At 35.7% G+C, this 19,476-nt stretch overlaps 2 protein-coding genes across 11 annotated transcripts in view; one reads left to right on the plus strand and one right to left on the minus strand.

The window, feature by feature from the left end:
* The window catches only part of Trmt112 (tRNA methyltransferase subunit 11-2), a 123,450-nt gene that overhangs the window by 14,878 nt on the left and 89,096 nt on the right, over positions 1–19,476 (plus strand). The window contains exon 4 of one of the 3 annotated variants that reach the window (XM_067786980.1): positions 521–2,932. The exons of 1 other annotated variant lie outside the window; for it this stretch is intronic. The gene's annotated coding sequence lies outside the window, so the exon portion shown is untranslated. Of the gene's footprint in view, positions 1–520; positions 2,933–19,476 lie in introns of those variants that run through there. One more of the 3 variants, XM_067786981.1, reaches the window with a different exon arrangement.
* The window catches only part of LOC137251938 (uncharacterized), a 54,733-nt gene that overhangs the window by 6,251 nt on the left and 29,006 nt on the right, over positions 1–19,476 (minus strand). For 5 of the 8 annotated variants that reach the window (XM_067786967.1, XM_067786966.1, XM_067786968.1 and 2 more), the window contains 7 exons: positions 16,512–16,617; positions 13,293–13,430; positions 13,039–13,226; positions 12,305–12,724; positions 9,208–9,461; positions 8,897–9,146; positions 1,553–2,230 (listed from right to left, as the gene is read on the minus strand). In XM_067786967.1, coding sequence (XP_067643068.1) covers positions 1,553–2,230; positions 8,897–9,146; positions 9,208–9,461; positions 12,305–12,724; positions 13,039–13,226; positions 13,293–13,430; positions 16,512–16,617 — 2,034 coding nt within the window. Of the gene's footprint in view, positions 1–1,552; positions 2,231–8,896; positions 9,147–9,207; positions 9,462–12,304; positions 12,725–13,038; positions 13,227–13,292; positions 13,431–16,511; positions 16,618–17,550; positions 17,703–19,476 lie in introns of those variants that run through there. The other 3 variants (XM_067786971.1, XM_067786972.1, XM_067786973.1) reach the window with 3 other exon arrangements.

The raw sequence follows: 19,476 nt of genomic DNA on the forward strand, positions 1-19,476 counted from the left end.
TGGACCACTCCAGAGACTACTTTTATTGAAGCTTGCTCAAAGAAACCTATTAAATTACCCATAGAGTATTTTACAGAAGAATTTCTTCAGGAAGTGGTATCTTCAACAACCCAGACGTCAATAATGAAAAATGGGAAATCTTTAACTTTGTTTATTCAAGAATAGAGTTGTGCTTTTTCGTTCTTTTCAGAGATTCGACTCTTTCGTTCTTTTTCTGATGAACGAACAAGATGTTCTTTTTGTTCATCTGTTCTTTTTTTTTTTCAAGCAAATTTGTTCACTGCTGCTCGCACCCGCGAAAAAAGCCAACAAGTATAGATGGGGGTGTGTATACAGCAATGCTTGGTGTAGGTATGTTTAAATGTGTTATGAATAAATAAGTTAATATATATATGTATAATTAACTTCAAAAAAGTTACAAATTTGGGAAGATCCAGGAAATTGAAAGAGTACAGACACAAATTGTAAATATGAACTTTTCAAGTTTAGTAAATGTAATAATTAGTTTCTTACAAAACAGGTTTTTCATAAATAGTCCATACATATATTGTTGTAGCAGTGCCACACACAAAGATGACCACACATATCTGGCATTATCGACATTCGCGCTAACTGTGAATTTCTGCGTATGTATGTATGAATTTACAATGTTCGCGAACGAGAAGAGAGAAAGAATAACATTAGATAAAACGAACTAAAGGAACAAATGAACTAAAAGAACAAATAGAACCGAAATCGAAGATCTAGTTCACTTGTTCAGTTGAGGGACCCGGTCAATTGAACAAGTTCAGAACGAAACGACCCAACTCTATTCAAGAACGTTTAAAATTTCCTTCACAATGATATTGGTACAATCGGTTACCCGCTTTTGGAAATATACTGGACAATGGGCACAGTAATACCATCATTCCACGAAAATATGTCGAGACAAAGGTTCCATTCTTTGCGAAATGGGTTGAAGTTTCAACTAGTTCACTACATAGCGATAAACTGCATCTTCTCGTCAACTTTTAAATATGTTTATACAAAAAACCTACACTATTCCAAAAGATGAAAACCTCTGTGTGGATGAGATGATGGTTCCATTTAAAGGAAGGATTTCTTTGAGGCAATATATGCACAAGAAACCCATCAAATGGGGAATGAAACTGTTTTGCCTATGCAGCTCAAAAGGTGCACTATATGATTTTGAAATATACTAAGGATATAGTTTTTATGTCATATATTAATATTTACGCCTTATTTATTGTAAAAGATGAATTTTTATGTATTTTAACACTTGAAACAAATAAAAATTGAATATAAAGCATAGCTCAATTTTAGCATATTTCTTTACCGTTAACAAAATTTGTATCCATATGGATACACTCCAAAAAACACATTTAGCGTAAAACTTTTTTAAAACGGAGTAGTAATTGGTATTCCAGGGGTCAGTATGAGTAGGAATTGAAAAAATTTGATTTTTCAATCAAACCGTTCAAAAGTTGTAGCGAAAGGGTTAAAAGAAAATAAAAGTGTGAAGGCAAGCATTTCATAACTAAGCTCAGCGTACTTTAATGAGTCTGTCTTTTCGCGTAACCCCGTCAAATTCAATTTCTCCAAAATACTAGAAGCCGAAGTGGTTGTGACTGAATTTTTATTTTGGCTAGTTTTTCCATGCAGATATCCATTTATACCAGAGGCATACATATTGCAACGTGCTAAAATGCTTTTTGTCGATATTGTTTTGTATTTTGTAGCGTCATTATTTAATGATTTTGATGATAATGCAGATGCTGATGAAGATGTTGCGATTGTTGGTGATTCATCAGGTGGTGATATGTGAAGTGCTTTTAAAGCTTCGCATGGTGGCTGTGATTGTTTTTGTATAGAATCAACAGCGTCGTATTGCAGCACAGTCTTAGTGTGCTCAATGCACGTTGGTGAATTGGAAAGTATAACCTGCGTTGTGGCGGTGCTGGGTGTAATTAAGTTAATGGACGGGAATGCGACTTTTTTGCCAATATTCCTAGTTGCATTCATTTTTGTGGAAGATTTAAAATTTCTGCATGTAAAAGAATTTTGGGGCACCGATACTGATGATGAAGATGATGTTGATGCCGATGATGATTGTGGTGATAATGAGCAGATGGACTTTGGTGGTGGTGATTGTGCTAAATTTTTGTTATGACGATTATTGATGTCATCGCTTTGGCTTATTAACGGTGTATTGAGAACAACAGTAATGATGCTGCTTATAAATTATTATTATTATTTTTTGTTGTTGTAAATTTTGCAAGATAAGGAAAAAATAATTTGGGATTTTATTAGCGTAAATTAAATAGAAATACATACATAGATCATAATGGAACACAAAATATGAAAGCGGAAAAGCGAGATAGGTTGCATATGATAATTTTTTTTTAAGTTAGTAATTGGAAAGTAAAACAATTTTCAGAAATTGGATCAGAAAAGATCCTACCATCATCATATATATTATTTGTTCTTGCTGTTTTTATGTACGGGTCCCTTTTTTGCTCTTATTTGCAATCGAAATCTATACTATAAATAAAGTTTTGGTTGTATAGATGGAGATTCGGGCTATTAGCGAGCTTTGGGCGATTTTTGTCGTAGTGCTTTTAGTTTAGCTATATTTTATTAAAATAATTTGTTAAAAATAAACGATTGTGAACACACAAATAAATCTATTTGTACTATGGCGCTATTGTGAATATTTGCACTGCATTACGCTAGATGTCAGCGCAAGCTGTATTGTACGCTAGATGTCAGCGCAAGCTGTAAGTTAATAGAACAGCTGATATCTGTTGATATTTGATAAGAGACTTTTATATTGGTTGCGCAAGATGTGCACGGGTCAGGCTCGTTTTTTTATACATCCAGCTAGAGTGCCCGGCAAACTTTGTTCTGCTCGAAAATTGATTTGCCTACATTTCAAAAGTGTGCTTCGCTTCCTCTCTTCACTCTCTAACTCATTCCCTTCTTCTTTATCTTCGATTTTTGCTCTTTTCTTGGTCCGTCTCTTATTCCATTTATCATCCTCCCTCTCTTAAACCCGTTCCCAGTCCCACTCCTGCCCTATAATATTCCTCTCTGCGATGTATATACTTCTTCAGTAAACAAAGGCATTTGTCATTATGTAGCTTCTGCAACAAAAATTGTATCTTCTTGCCTCTTCCTCCTACTCGATTTTTCTCTCTTCTTTTCCCACTTAATTAGTCATCCTCAAAAAACTAAAGGCGCGATAACGTTCGAAGAGATTTTAGGCCGAGCTTCTCTTCCAATTTGCGTCTTGCTCCTTGATTTTTCTACAAATTGGCGGGACGGGACCTACTTGTTTTATGCCGACTTATGCCGAACGGCATCTGCAGATGAGTTTTCACTGAGAGCTTTTGATGGCACAAATACACTGCCGAGGGGCGACCCCCCTTAGAAAATTTTTCTTTTAATTGAAAAAACTTCTTTCTAAAATTTTGAGCTTTGCCCGGACGTGAACCCAGGATCTTTGGTGTGGATGGCGAAGCACGCTACCATTACACCACGGCGGCCCTTGGAGCTACCATATCAACTTCCAATTAAAAGGACCGACACTCTAGGTTCCAAACTTACGGAATCACATAAATATACTTTAGAAAACAGTTTTTTTTAACAAGCGGTACTTTTAGTGAGCTTGGAGAGAGCATTCCATTGGTCAACGCCTACGAAGATTACACATTATTGGCGCTGGTTATTACTGGACCAGCATTCGGCAAATGAGAGTCAACTACTGTACTAAGGAGCTCATGAGAGTAGACATAAGGACAACGGACATAACATCAATTGACCTTATGACCATTTCAAATGGCCACAAAGTCAATTGAAGTTATGACCATATAAAATGCTCATAGCTTCAAATTTCAAATGGTTATAAAGTAGATTTTTTTAAGCGGCCATAAGGTCAATTATTTTTTTTCGCACCACCACATATTAAAATGTTAACAACTGTTGAATTACAGTTATGTCTTATTGTTTTCGCTATATTTTTGTTCAGTCGAATGAAACGAGAACTTTTTTATATCAAATTTTCGGATACGGAGCTCATTTTCGTTTATTTTGTTTCCGTTATAGTGAAAAAAGTAATAAAAAACAGACACAATGAGATCCTCTTTGTTAGGAGGAACTTATTCAACTAAAAGTTTTGAGAAAACTTCGAATAAAAAACCGCGCCATTTTCTATTCCAAATTTTCTTCTGGGCGATACTTTTCCTAATTCTGGTTTCATTACAGAGCAAAATTGAATTTAAAGGTGGGGTAAGAAGGGCTGAAATAAGATGGGCATATACAATCAAACGTCTAGCGAATCCTGCGGAAGTTTTTGTTTTTGTGCTGATCTTAAATTGCTGTATATGGTTATGGTTTTTTCCCGTAGTGGTCATAAGGTCAAACGGAAATATCCTAAATCGCCATAAAGTCAAATTAAAAAAAGTAGTCATAAGACCATTTGAAGTGTTAATGGCGTCAATTGATCTTTTGGCCTTTAACCTTAAATGATAATGCGTATTTGGCAAACTAATCTGCACCACTCAAAAGCAACTTTAGTTGACCTCCTTTTGCTCCTCAGCAAAAGAGCTGAGGTTCGTTCTATTTCAAGAACTTTCAGTCGATGGAAGAAAGATTTGCGGACTTGCATCTGATGTTTATAAGGTGGTTTCTGCTCTAACAACAAAAGGTATGATCAGCGCATGTATTCTTATTAAAAATACTGTCCTATCTTCTGTTATCTAATTTTAGTGCAGATGCTGTAAAAGCTAGCCTAGAATCATACGGAAATCAAGTTTGGTTGGTCTCGGCGTATTTGATACAAGGATCCCGCGACTAGCCTATGAGCAACTTGAATAATGCGTTGAAAGAAATGAACCTCCCGAAGCTGCCGCTAGTTATAGGTGCTGACGCAAATCCTCATTACACAGTCTGCCCTTCTACGAACGCTAGTACGCGCGGTAAGTGTCTTTCACACTTTATCTTAAAAATCTGAGTATACGTTTGGACTCTCGGTAGCAAACCAACTTTTGTTACCGCAAATAGAAAATGAAACTTAGATATAACGAAATTGCCGACCCCTTGTTTGATCAGGTTTTATCAAAGACTGACCTGTATGGGACCAGTACTCCTTTTCCTAACAGATTTAAAAGTTACTGTCTCCTTATGAGACCTCCTACCTTAGTTCTGCAGAAACAGGAGTCGAAAGTTGGCCATTTTTATTAAGTGTCTATGTAATTCGCTCCGCGTACATACTTTACCGACAGTTCGTGGATATCGCTGTCAAGTTCCTATTAACTTTCACGCCATGGTGTGTCTTTCTGGACAGAGAGAGAGAGAGAGTATTTAGCAAGCCGCTGTCGAATCATTCATAAGCAATTTCTAATGGGAAGAACTATGTACCGCAATTAGGTGTGTTATCCTCTTTACGTTGAAACCTAGCGGTGAACACAGTGCTAATAACTCTAGAAAAAACTGGTTGTCAAGTTATCGCATACGCAAAAGATATAGCCCTAGCAGCTATAGGAAAACATCTACGAACTCTAGACCTGCTACTAAAAACGCATTACGGCGTTATCTCGGACAGGAAACTTGAACTGAAACAAACAGGTCGAGGACAGAATAAGGAAGGCTATAACTGCCCTCTGCGCTTCTAAAGGAGAAGTGCGAAAATTACCATGCTTCGAGGATAGGTATAGGAAAGCGGATAGGGATAGGAAAGCGATAGATATACTGAACGTAACTTGCTCCAAAAGATGTGTTTTTGCTAAAAAAAAAAAAATGATATCCGTAAGGTTTTAGATCGGTATAACTTCGTGACAAAAATTGTTTCACTTTCCAAATTTTATAATTTAGTAGATATGTACAGAAAACTGACACCTTTTCCAGTTTAAGTTCATAAATTTACAATTCATATTCAGAAATAACGCTCAGAATCGGGGCGTAAGTAAATAAAGCCACAACAACAATAAAGTAAGCAGTCACTTGTATCTACATAAACGAATCAATCATTATGTCTACACATATGTACGTACACACAGCGGAGAGAAACGCACAAACACATGCATATAGCTTATCTGAAATGCTCACAAAAGTAGGCAATCATTTGTGCAAGTATCACTCACAAATACACGCGCATATGAGAAGCTGCATCTGTAGTTATAGCTGGTAACTAAGTTAAATTCTAGGAAAGCCTCAGAGTATGCGAACGAGGAAATCGAAGAGTATAAAAGAGAGCAAGCTGAGCAATCATGGAATCAGTTTGATTTAAGCACGCTATCTGTTGAGAAGTAGAAGTGTTATTGTGAAAGCAGTCTAATAAAGACAATTTTGCATTATTGAATATTGGAGTTATTTATTCAACAGTTTAGTGATTCGAACGTTATCAGAAGGTTGCAAATAAGCGGAATTGCACTAAATTCGTTACAATATTTATGTATTATACATATATGCAATTTGAATTACATAAACGTATACGGAGTAATTCAAAATGAAAAAAACCTAGCACAAGTATATATGTAAGTCGCACAAGCACTCATTTTACAGATGTAAGAAGTGTTTTTGTAATTTTTAAGGACCACGCTAATGTACATATGCATGCTAGAGCTGCAAAAGTATCGATATTCGGCATACTCGATATTTTCGTTATTTAAGAGGGAGGGTATCGATATATCGCGATATATATAGAATTTTTTGTTATAGTGAAAAGCGCTTACTCAATTTAAAAGCAATATCAGGTATATATCAGACATTTATGTAAATATAATATATACATGTATATATATATATATATATATATATATATATGTAATATTGTCTTCATAATTTCGAAGGATCATAAAACACATTCTGCAAAGTTGTCCGCGATGGTAGCTTATACAGCAAAGCGAGGGTATATACAAAGTTACGACACCCTTTGTCATCCACTATGGGAAAAGGTCGAACGTCTGCGGTGGCTAAACCCCAGTAGGGTGCTGGCAAAAGCCTTTTACGTGATGATGGATCTACATATGTTTTTTCATATAAAAATTAGTCTTATTTGGCGAGCTATGTGAATCTAAATTTGCAGCTATATGCGATCGTTCTAGATGGTGAAACAAATTGGACGTATTACCACTACTTGTATAACATTTTTTGCAATAGTATTACTGATTTTGTCAAAATGGGTCCAAATGCTTGACTTTGTACTTCGTAACTTTTTGGCAACACAATTTTCGTCTTCAAACTCAATGATGTCTTCTGTTGCGTGTATATCTATATATACAAATGCATGTATATATGTGTATATAATATGAAAAAAATAACGTAACTTTCACATTGAACTTTTGTAAGAATTTTTCAATATTCAGAGCCACCAACTTGTTAGGTATTCATCTAAAATAAACACATATCTGACATAATGTATGTAATTTTATTTATTCATGTTTTATTTTTTACCAAAGTTTTAGACGCTGGTAATTCTGCCGCTAGAAAAAGGAATAAGAAATGGGAATAAAGTACTCGATATTTAGAAAAAAACATCGATAATCGCACCACGATACTTTTGCAGCTCTAATACATGCATAACTTTTGATTTCATTTCAATTTTCCAACTCGCTTACAATTGACCCCAATGATTATACTTGGTGTTGCAAAATATTCGGAGTTTGGGAATGTAGCGAGGTTTTTCTGATATAAATATGGAAGGGTTTTTTTTTTTACATACTTATTTTGGAGAAGCCACATCCTCTTTTGAAGAGGAAGCTATGTATTTAGGTATGAATTAATAAAGTTAACATATATATTTAAACAATTTTGCATGCACAGATTTCCATTGAATGAAATAAAAATACCTGAACAATTTTCTGAACTTGAATTGTATTTTTCTGAACTTGAATTGTAATTTTCTGAACTTGAAATGTAATTTTCTGAATATGAATTGGAAATATCTGAACTTGAACTGTAAATTTCTGAACTTGAATTGTAATTTTCTGAACTTGAATTGGAAATTCTGAATATGAATTGTAAATTTCTGAACATGAATTGTAATTTTCTGAACTTAAATTGGAAATTCTGAACATGAATTGTAATTTTCTGAACTTGAATTGTAATTTTCTGAACTTGAATTGTAATTTTCTGAACTTAAGTTGTAATTTTCTGAATATGAATTGGAAATTTCTGAACTTGATTTGGAATTTCTGAACTTGAATTGTAATTTTCTGAACTTGAATTGGAAATTCTGAATATGAATTGTAAATTTCTAAACTTGAATTATAATTTTCTGAACTTAAGTTGGAAATTCTGAATTTGAATTGTAATTTTCTGAACTTACACTGGAAATTCTGAACTTGAATTGTAATTTCCTGAATATGAATTGGAAATTTGTGAACTTGATTTAGAATTTCTGAACTTGAATTGTAATTTTCTGAAGTTGAATTGGAAATTCTCAATATGAATTGTAAATTTCTGAACTTTAATTGTAAATTTCTGAATTTAAATTGGAAATTCTGAACTTGAATTGTAATTTTCTGAATATGAATAGTAAATTTCAAAACTTAAACTGGAAAAGGTGTAGATAAGCTATGTTTCATATAAATAATGCCCAAAAGCTCCGCATGGAGCATTTAAATTGCTCAACAATTTTTGCAATATACTGCACAAAAAGGAAATATTTTAAGTAGCAGAATATACAATTTCGCACAAACTTCTGAGTTTTAACATAAAAACGTCCAATTACATATACATTGGTTCGTTCGAGAAGAAACATAACATACACTGGGACACATTTTTGGGATGCTAAAAGTTTTTCGAGGGGTACAAAACACCGTTTCGCACTTCGAAAACCAAAAAATTTAAAAACAAGAACAAAACAATAGTAGTTTAACGCAAAAACAAAACTCACCTGTCATCAATTACTGCATGATCATCACCTAACGCATGTGCACCACTGGGTGCACCACCCAAAACTACTTCCGCATCTGCGCCAATCGGCTTCAATGTCACATCGTGTTTTTTAGCTTGCAACTCATCTTCCTCTTGTACGATATGAAGTATTTGTATAGCACGATCCTCGGCATAATTAACCGATTCCAAAGCAATCAATATAATACGTTCAGCTATTTTTGGATATTTCTCTTTAAGATGAGCGTGTACTGCAGGATACATAAAAGATGAGAAAAATTAAGCATATGAATTATAATCAGAGTCTCTCACTTGCTGCCTTTTCCTCAGCGCTGTACTCTTTCGGACGCAATGGTATAATCGTTTCATCGCCTGGATTTTTGGCTGCTTTTGCTTTCGCAGCCTCCGCATCAAATCTATGTGTTGTTTTTGGTGGTATAAAATCACGTTTTGTGTAGCCCATCGAAATAAGTTTCTCCGATGCAGTTTGTACGTTATTATCAGAGCTAGCGAGTATGTCCAGGATTAACATTTCGTCCGCTTTTGGGAAGATGGTTTTCATGTATCTATGGAAACAAGTTAAATGCGAGGCTCATTTTGCTTAGATTGGCTAGTAAAAGCTAGATCAGAAATAATTCATGCAAACAAATTTTATTTGAAAGAAATAATACAAAAAATAAAGTAAAATAGAAACGCAAATTTATACTGTCAACGTGTTACTAATATCCTTCTTTCCTCTCTCTTTTTCCTCTCCTTCCCCCTCTTCCTAACCCATTCACAGATGAGCAAGTAGCCGGAGCACCCGCTCTCTGTCACTCTTGCACTCTGCTTCTGGTTCACCATCAGATTCCTGTCTTCCTTGACCCCACTTACGTATATTACCATTTAGGATTATCATTTCCCGACCCGTAAAAGCTTCGTTGCAAGTTCTGATAAACTACCAATTAACATCTTAGTTTTTTCAAAGCCGATTAAAACTTTATTAGAAGAAGGCTGTCTGAGGGTTTAAATCGGCATTAAAAAGTTCCCTTCTTGCGTGTATGTGCTAGGTATCTATCCAATTACATAGATACCATACCATTTATGAGGTGGGTGGGATAACGGGTGGCCAACGGTCGTGGCAGCAATTTGTAGTAACAGCTGGACGACGGTATAATAGTAGAAGGCACTAAGATAAGGGGAATTCGTTCCAGGAACGTAGCCGGTGTGATGGGAGCGTTGGAGTCCTTCGGTGGTATATACTTTCTTCGAAACTTAATCTCGAGGAACGACTGGATGGATATGGACGACAATGGGCACACATATGGACAAGACACTGGAAGAAGCTACTGGTTTTATTTTTTTGAAAATGGGTGGGACACAGCATTCCAGGAATAGTTACTTTTCAATTAGTTGTAATAGTTTTAACGGGACTTTTTCAAAACCATTTGGAAATTGCTTTCGGGATTAATAAAGACTACTTCAATACCATCTCTTGATACCCCCAGCGGGTTAGGGGGTCAGAATATACCCGCGGTAGGTATGCCTGTCGTAAGAGGCGACTAAAATACCAGATTTAAGGGGCTGTGTAGCGCAACCCTTCAGGTTGCCAGCGCAATATACAGCTTCTCCAAACCCAATTGTCAACCTCACCTATCCGCGGCGAATCCTGTTCCTCATGGAACTTGGGGGTGGGGAGGGAGGGATGGCCTGAAGGTTTAATGTGGCCATATAAATCGTTCCCGAGATGGTCGGGCTAGCACCTTAATGGTGCTGAGTTACCGGAGCGTACCGGATCTGTATCCGGCAAAGGACCATCACATCGATAACACTCCCCAAAGTCTTCGGGGAGCAACCATATCGCTACAACAACAACAACCATCTCTTAATCGGTGTGTGATTATTTCCGCGACCATTTTGCTATGTTTTCTGCTTAGTACTATCTCGAGATAGTTTCGGACCTACATATCTCTTTATCATTTCGGGATTACGTTCAGGATAATTTCGGGATTGTTTGCGAATTATTTATCGACTATTTTAATATTACGAGCCGGACCCGTGCGCATCTTGCGCAACCAATATAAAAGTCTCTTATCGAATATCAACAAAAATCAGCTGTTCTATCAATTAAAACTTAAAGGCTTGCACTGCCATCTAGCGTATGATAGCAACTGCCAGTAATGCAGTGCAAATATTCACAATAGTGAAAATAGATTTATTTGTGTGCTCACAATCGTTTATTTTTAACAAATTATTTTAATAAAATATAGCTAAACAAAAGCACTACGACAAAAATTGCCCAAAGCTGGCTAATAGCCCGAATCTCCCTCTTTACAAAAAACTTTATTTGTAGATTTGTGTTCCAAATAAGAGCGGGACCCGTCATAAAAACAGCAATTACAAATAATATATATGATATGTCGGGATCCTTTTGGGGCCAATAACTGAAGCACTTCCGTGCTTTTATGGGTCATATCAGGGCAATTTCTATTTATATAAATTCCGGAACTATTTCCGATTTATGTTTTCTATATCGATTCCCGTCCACGTTTCTATAATTTCGGAACTATCTTCGGAAAATTTTAGTCCTTTTGAAGTTTCTGGATATTTTTCAAATATTTGTTGAAATATTTTCGAAACCTCTTTGACGGGCATTTTGGTTCTGTCTTTGCGTCATTTCGAGACTGATTCGGGTTGTTTTCGAATCATTTAGGCAGCATTTGGCGATCAATAAGGGTTTTCTAGAGCGTTTAATAATTTCAATACAATCTTCGGAAAGTTTTGGGATTTTTGGATAGATTCTGGTATGTTTTGGAATCATTTTGGAATTCTTTCTAAACTGTTTTGTGGGTTAATTTAGGGCGGTTTTCGGACCATTTCGAGACTATTTCGGTTTATTTTCGAATATTTTCAACACCATTTAGGGCTCAATTAGGGACTCTTTCGGTTCTATCGCAGAATCACATCGAAACTATTTCGGGGAAATCTCGAGATTGCTTTATTTACGGATTGTGTTCGGGATCAGACCGAAGTGGTTTTTAGAATTATTGTGGGACTGTTTCAAACATTTTCAGGATCATTCTGGAACTACCTCAAGATAATTTTGTGATTATATTTAGGACATTTCGGGATTGGTTAATTCGGGATTACTTTTAGTACCATGACTGGAATGTTTCCGATTTCGGAATGGCCTTTAGATAGATTTGATAGTAATCGGATCGTAACGTCGAAACGAGTATAATGATGCAAGATGGCATAAATTAAAATTTGGAATAAATAATACACAAAATGATCAGCATGCACACTTACAAAGCTACTACTACATAAGCACTTAACTAAGCTCAAAATTAATTTAAGAAAAATTGCAGTGCATTAAAGTTTACAGTTATTCCATATAAAAATATTTAGCAACAAATTATTGTTTGCGGACCTTAATTTCATCTTTGGTGACGAATGCGGCTTCGGCGAGCTGCGATATTGCTCAAAGCGCGGTGAGCCCTGATGAAACGGCATAGCCGCGGCGGCAGCTGCAGCTATATAACCACCACCACCTCCACCAGACCCAACGCCACTATGTACGCTTGTGACACTACCGAAACGTCCGCATGGTATGGGACTAGCTGTACGCGAGGGATAGCCAGCTGTAACGCTACCATTCAAGCCAACAAAAGGACCATTACGCGCCGACATGCCCATATCCAAGCGGCGCGCTGGTGGTGTCATATGAAAAGCGGAATTGCTATGATATAAATGACGTTGAGCCGGTGGTGTTACATATGGACCAGGCATGGTGACCGGATGTCTCTCCACTTGTAAAGCGCTAATGACGACTGCTTCACGATTATAATATCTGCGTGGGTTATTGTTGTTGTTAGTGGTGTATGGGTTGTGAAAAGTGATTTGAAAAACAACAACACAGATTAAATGTAGAGTTAAATTGAAATTGTTAGCGTTTATTTTTTTTGCAATTCATGGTGGGAGTGGGTGTGTTATTATGTTGTTGTAGTGGTGGTCAGTAGCACATAATTTTTTTTTTTAATTATCAAACGGCGCGGCAAGCGTGTAAAAGCGAAAGATTACAAGTGATTAGTACAAAGGAAAGACAATTTTGGAAGCTGCTGATATTTTTTCAAAACATAACCTAACTTATTTCAATGCACTCACTTTTTAAGCAGCAGTCGTATATGATCTTCGCTTGCAGTGGGAAATATATTTTGTATTTTATTTACCACCGCATCCGTGTCGATGGGATTTGTGAAGGATGTCTCTTGTATGGTGGAACGGCGTGACATATTGCCTAGGCGTGGTGTTTGTGTTAAAGATGAGCGTGGTAAAGGAATCGGCGACATTTCCTAGAAAGCAAAAAATAGTTTTATTAAAAAAGTTGCATATTTTGAGGCGCTATTCGCATAACTTACCAAATTGCCACGAGACGACAGCAAAGGGCTTGAAGACATATTATGTAAACTTGTGTTGGTACCAGGACCTGCCTGAAAAGCTCGCATTGCTGGCAAATTGTTGCTTGGATACACATGATAGGGTGAGCCATGCGCTGGCTATAATACCAACAAATAAATGCGCGTTCATACAAAGTGAACCGGGGGTGATGAAAAAATATGAAATGAGGAATATTTGGCAGTAAAAATTGATTAACGGTAGTTGCCATGTAACATGCATAAGTAAACAAATAACAGCTGTCTCGTGCAATTTCTTTTTTGAGACATAATCCACCTTTTCATAGACCGGGTCACATATATGTTTTAGAAAAATTTTCTTCAGTGGCCCAAGTTGGGTTAAGCGGACTTTACCAAAGCATGACCTCACAAACTTGCGTACGTATGTAGTATTTCCAGCCAGTGCAAAAGGAACATAAATATATATAGCATAATAGTGCACCCAAGTATTTGAAACGAGCTTTAGGTATCTGAAAAAGGCCTATGGCCTCATCTTCCCCAACCGAACCCACTGGCAATAGTATGGTTGTGAGCTGGAGGAACTTTCACTGGAGCGGCTACAGCAGGAGTAGTGTTATCATAAACTGCTGTGGATACCGTGGTGGATACGTTCACTCCAGCTTAAATTAATGCTTTTCCTTACTCTCACCCCTTAAACACACATGGTGGTAGGTCCATGAGAGAGAAACCTAGTGACCTTAGAGTTTCTGGAGGGCAGTTCTTCAATACGGGCAGCAAACTGCCCTCTGACAGGAAGCTCTATAAGGTGGGAGGGATATTTTGAAATCCAAAAGGGACCCCTGGGCGAGCTTCCGCGAAATCTTGGAAGGTGTGCGATTAACGGCGAGTAATATCGTGGTAATGAACGGATGTGGATGTCCTTATTGCGCAGGAATTTACAACGCCGCCGGCTTTTGCCAGGTTAAATGGAATGCCAACCAGCTTCGTATTGAAAAGCCCACATGCGTGAACCATTAGTTCTTTTAAGCTCCACAAATTCCAGGAGCCAGACGGCTTAATTCCTACTCAAGTGCGGACATCTTTCGGTTTTTTTGCTCCTGGTTGGCTCTTACGGATACTAACTGAAACTGTGCTATGTTTCAAAATCTTGGAATATGGTCAAACCCACCAACATCTCAAAAGCGGAAATTCCTCGGGAGCAGCTTTCGGCTTCTCAACATATTGTAAGGGCGGGTGTACAGAAACAGCTCTTCATCAAACTTATGGTGGGGTCACTGAAAAGCAAAGAATTTATGCTGGGTACCATTTCTGACATTAATGGATCCTTCAAAAACGTCCCACCTACTAGCGCTGGGAGTCGAATTGACTATGGTAGAATACATCAGCATAGTGGTGAATGGCATTACTGAAAAGGAGTGGGGGAAGCCACGGCTCAGAAATATATGGATACCTTCATACCCAAAGGTGCGTGGGATTTCGCATCTGCAGTATGCCCTTTCTCCTTGAAAACTTACTCTGGAAAGTTGAACACCGTAGGTTAAGTTTAACTGGCCGGTCAATAGAAGACTTCACATAGACTGAATATGTCCATAGTGTTACTATAATTGGTTTGAGAACGAAACTGAAACTCCTCAATAACGTATCAGGACTTATGTTATAGAAAAACTCCTCCCTAAATTTCTGCTTCGAGATCTGGCAACTCTATCGTCCCTAGTAACTGGAGCCATGACCTCGCGAGGACAAGATATGAACATAGAACGTGCTCAACCGTTTCCTACTGCAGCTAGCACTTCTTACACCTTACTAATGAAACTAGAAACTGTAACCGAAAAACATCTTCAAACTTCGTGGACATGGCCTGGCGCCATAAAACACCACTTTTAAGGCTCTTAAAGGGACTGAACTGAAGGAACTGAACTCACTTAAATGGACTTTGACCAGCTCGGCGAAACCCACATTTGGGGTGTTCAAACTTTTTTTTATTGGCTCTCAATTGTCGAAACGTGAGATTCCATTTCACGGTTAACCAGAAAACGCAATTCGGTTTATCACGTATAACACCCCATATCCAAATACAAAATTGGCTTTCTCGTGAGATATGTTTATTTTTGAATTGTTTCGTTCTTTTTTAGTGAGTAATCTTTATTTAAAAATTTTTTCTCACTGAGGTCGTTTAGTGTGACTTATTGCCTAATGCTTTTCTAAAACTGTCGTCTGCTTTGTAAGGGTCTGCAAATAATACTACGTCTTGATTGTATATTTTTGAGATCATAGGGTCTATTTCTTGGACCTTTTTCAGATCATTTCCGGGCTGCTCGGATATCATTTTGGAATTATTTCGAGACTTTGTAGTAATGTTGGGATCATTACGGAACTATTTTAAGATCACTCAGGGGTTGTTTTAGGTACTATTTCGAGATCAATGCAGGAATGTGTTGGATAACATTTTGGGATTATTTGCTCGATTATTCCGGAATTATCTCGGTATTATTTTGGAGAGTATTTTGAGATCGTTATAGAATCATTTTGAAATCATTTAACAGCCGTTTGGAAATAATAACGAGATGATGTTAACGACTATTTCGCGATCATTTTGGTGGTTTTTTAGAATCATTTGACTGTGGTGGAGATATTATCGGGCTGTTATTATCGAATTGTTATCGGCATATTTTTGGTTAGTTATCGACAACTGTTCGCTCTCGACTAAATATCGATGTTATTGAAAAATTATCGATTTGTTGTGAAGCAAAGTACGACTTGTTATCGAAAAGTAATCGGTCGATATCGAAAAAATATCGATTTGTTATCGAAAAAGATTGATATTTTTTTGATAGTAAATCTATCATTTTTTGATAACAAATCGATATTTTCTTTATTACTATAATACAAATCGTTATTTTGTCGATAACATATCTACTTTTTTAACAAATCGATATTCTTCGCTAACGAATCGGTATTTTGATTTTTTAGATAATAGATGGATAACTTTTCGATAACAAATCGATACTTTTTTCGATAACTCATCGATTATATTGGCGGCCACCGTGGTGTGATGGTAGCGTGCTCCGCAAATTGATATCGCGCGGAGCTTTCTCGGGGGACGATGCACTGTATTTCGGAACTATTTTACATATGTATATGTACATATGTATGTAACTGCAAATGCAACAATCAAAATACTATCAAAATTAACTAACAATTTCCGCAATTCTATAAACTCACCTGCATTGCTATAGATTCATTGGAGCAACGTTCATTTTGCAATTGTTTGTAACGTGCACGTGGATCTTCCAATTGCATTGCTTTTGTAAAATAATTTATATAGTAGCTGGAAAGAAAAGAAAATGCAAAACAACAACAAGTTAATCAAAAGTATATACATATAAATATAAACAAACATTAATGCATAATATAATTTCTTCAGCTATAACAATTCCTTGAGCTTTACTTATTTGACCCTGAATTTGGCCTAGAAATGGCATTTAACTCGCTGCTGCCATGCTGCTGTGTTGATTTTGCTCTCAGTAGAAGTTGAAGGATCTTAGTAAACTCATACCAAATACTCACAAGCAGAGGAAGCATTTCACGGAAAAGGACAAGGACATTTTATTGCCTTGGAAAATTATATTGTTTTCGTTTATGTTTATGCATTTAGGTGTGTATGTTCATGAAACTCGAATTGCTGGCGCATGTGTAGTTGTACACAAAGCTTGTCACTTGTTTGAGTGTGAGTGTGTGTGTTTCTCCTTCCTTGTGTCTGTTTTGCAGACGTTGTGAAAGAAGAAAAATATTTAATGGCGGGTTGATTTGCATACAATTTTTATGTTCTTCTTTACTCGAAGTGAAGTCCCAAATGGAAAATAAAAATAAAATAAAAAAATGTTAAGCACTTCCTTCATATAAACGGACCAAAATCAGCGAAAAATGTCTCCTTATATAAAGACATATTCCTGCTAAACTTTGATTTTTAAATTTTGACATAGAATTTGCAAAAACATTTATGAGAACTAAAAATATCAAAGTGGATTTTTTTCTGCTTTTTTTACTTTGCCACGACATCTTAACCTTTCTGTGAGGTTTCATGTTTGTAGCTCAATGAGAAATTACTTTAAAATCGATCTCAAAACACAAATCTCCAAATTCTTATCTAAATATTTCGATCCTTGCGCCACCTAACGGAATATTTTCTCCTTTTCTTAAATTTTCTCGCCGTCTTCTCCTTTCTGTGAAGTTTTACAGTTGTAGCTCAATGAGAACTTACATAAAAATCAATCCCACAATTCCCTCCGTTTCGTACGATTTTTCTAAATATCTGATCGCGTGAATTTCGTCGTAGTTGCGGCAAGCGGATTTTTTAAAAAATGCCAAAGGCAACGGCTTAAATAAAATAACAACCGAGGACTAGACTTTAACTCGAGAGACTTCAAACCAAACTGAATTCTTTTCTTTATTCAAATTAAAAGAAAGCGTAAATGTACAATGATTAAAATGCTTACTACTAATTAGCCTGAATTGTTTATTTAAAACAATGGTGAAAATACTTACTACTAATTAACCGGAATTGTTTACTTAAATTTTGCAATGACTATAATTTTGAATTGGGCCGGAAGTTGCTTTTATTTATTTTGTTATGCTTAATATGAATTTGTCGATATCGTCTTGTGCTGAGTCTGCACTTACATAAGTTGACGATTTATTGGTAATTGGGGGGTTATTGGCATTATACATAACTACTACCCCTTTTAGATTAGGATTCTCCTGAATTCTACTATTTAGTTTTAATATTACTCGTTTATGCTTAATCATTGAAATTATGAAAATTGATATTATCAAAGAAGTTATTACTGCAATACACATATGAAATTTTACTATGGTAATATAAGTTTACAATACTACTCAAATTTGATTTATTTATTTTTATTACATCGCTTAGCTTAATTTTTTGTGTAAAGTTATGTCTTTTTTCATATTGATAGTAAACAATTTTTTCTTCGAAGATTTCTTCTGAATTAGAGAAATAGTAGTCATTAATTTTAATTGAACAATTTCTGTATTGTATTAGATTATGTTTGTTAAGTATAATTTCATTTTTTGAGCATGTTTGATTAATTAACAAATTTTGTGCATTTTTAACAAGAATTGTATCTAAATCTATTTCTATTATTTCTAGCTCTTTAATTTTAGAGAATTGACAGTTTGAGGTTAATGTACAATGTGAGCTTGTTTTCATTTTTTTCAATTGTTTATTTTCTTCAAATTTAAAAATTTGATTATCGTATTTAAAAATTTTTTCAATTTCACTATCTATTTCGTTATAATCTTTGTTAGGTATTGGTATGAGATATCTAATTCTAACATTTACAAAAGTAATGCGAATTTTTATACTAAGAACTAAATATGTGTTATTGAAATATGCTGTTCCGGATTGTAAATATTTTAATTTATTGTAATCAATATCATATCTAAATATCTCATCACTTGTTAATATGCTGGGATGCACAATATTATATTTGGATGCTACTACGCTATCTAGTATTTGTTCGATTCTAGCCTTTAACAATTGTATTTTTGTTAATTGTTCTAAATATAAACTTCGCTCATATTCCTCATCCATAATTTTTTGTATGGTATTAAATTCTTTTTCTAATATTGTCCTGTCGCTATTAATAACATTATTTAACTGTTCTAATGCTATTTCGAAATAATTATTTACTTCTACCTGTTTATTGATTTTTTCTCCTGTCTGTAAGAGATGGTTTTTTATGTCCTGTCTATCTTCATCATCCATGGTGCCGAATATACATTTCGATAGGCTACCAACGCCATTAACTAGTCCCCGTTTGTGTCTCATGACTTTTGGTCGAAGTGTTAATTGTTTATTTCTCGTATCTATTATTTCTAAATGAAGTAATTCCTTGTACTTTGCTTTCATTAGCACTACATTGTCCGTTATTTTGTCTAAAATGTCCTCTATTTTGCTAATGTTAATCATCTGAAGAATTATTTTTGTGTCCTTAACTATTTCTTGGTCTCTCATTTGTATATCTGTGAATCCTGTTTCGTCCCTTATTTGTGTTACAGTAATTTGTCCGTTAATTTGGCATGTCCATTGTATTATCAATAAAAGTATCAGCATTATCTGAAAATTTAAGCGGTCTTTTAATATTGCATGGGTGTATGCCTTCTA

The sequence above is a fragment of the Eurosta solidaginis genome, chromosome 5 (genome assembly GCF_040869045.1).
Source record: "Eurosta solidaginis isolate ZX-2024a chromosome 5, ASM4086904v1, whole genome shotgun sequence".
Taxonomy (NCBI): domain Eukaryota; kingdom Metazoa; phylum Arthropoda; class Insecta; order Diptera; family Tephritidae; genus Eurosta; species Eurosta solidaginis.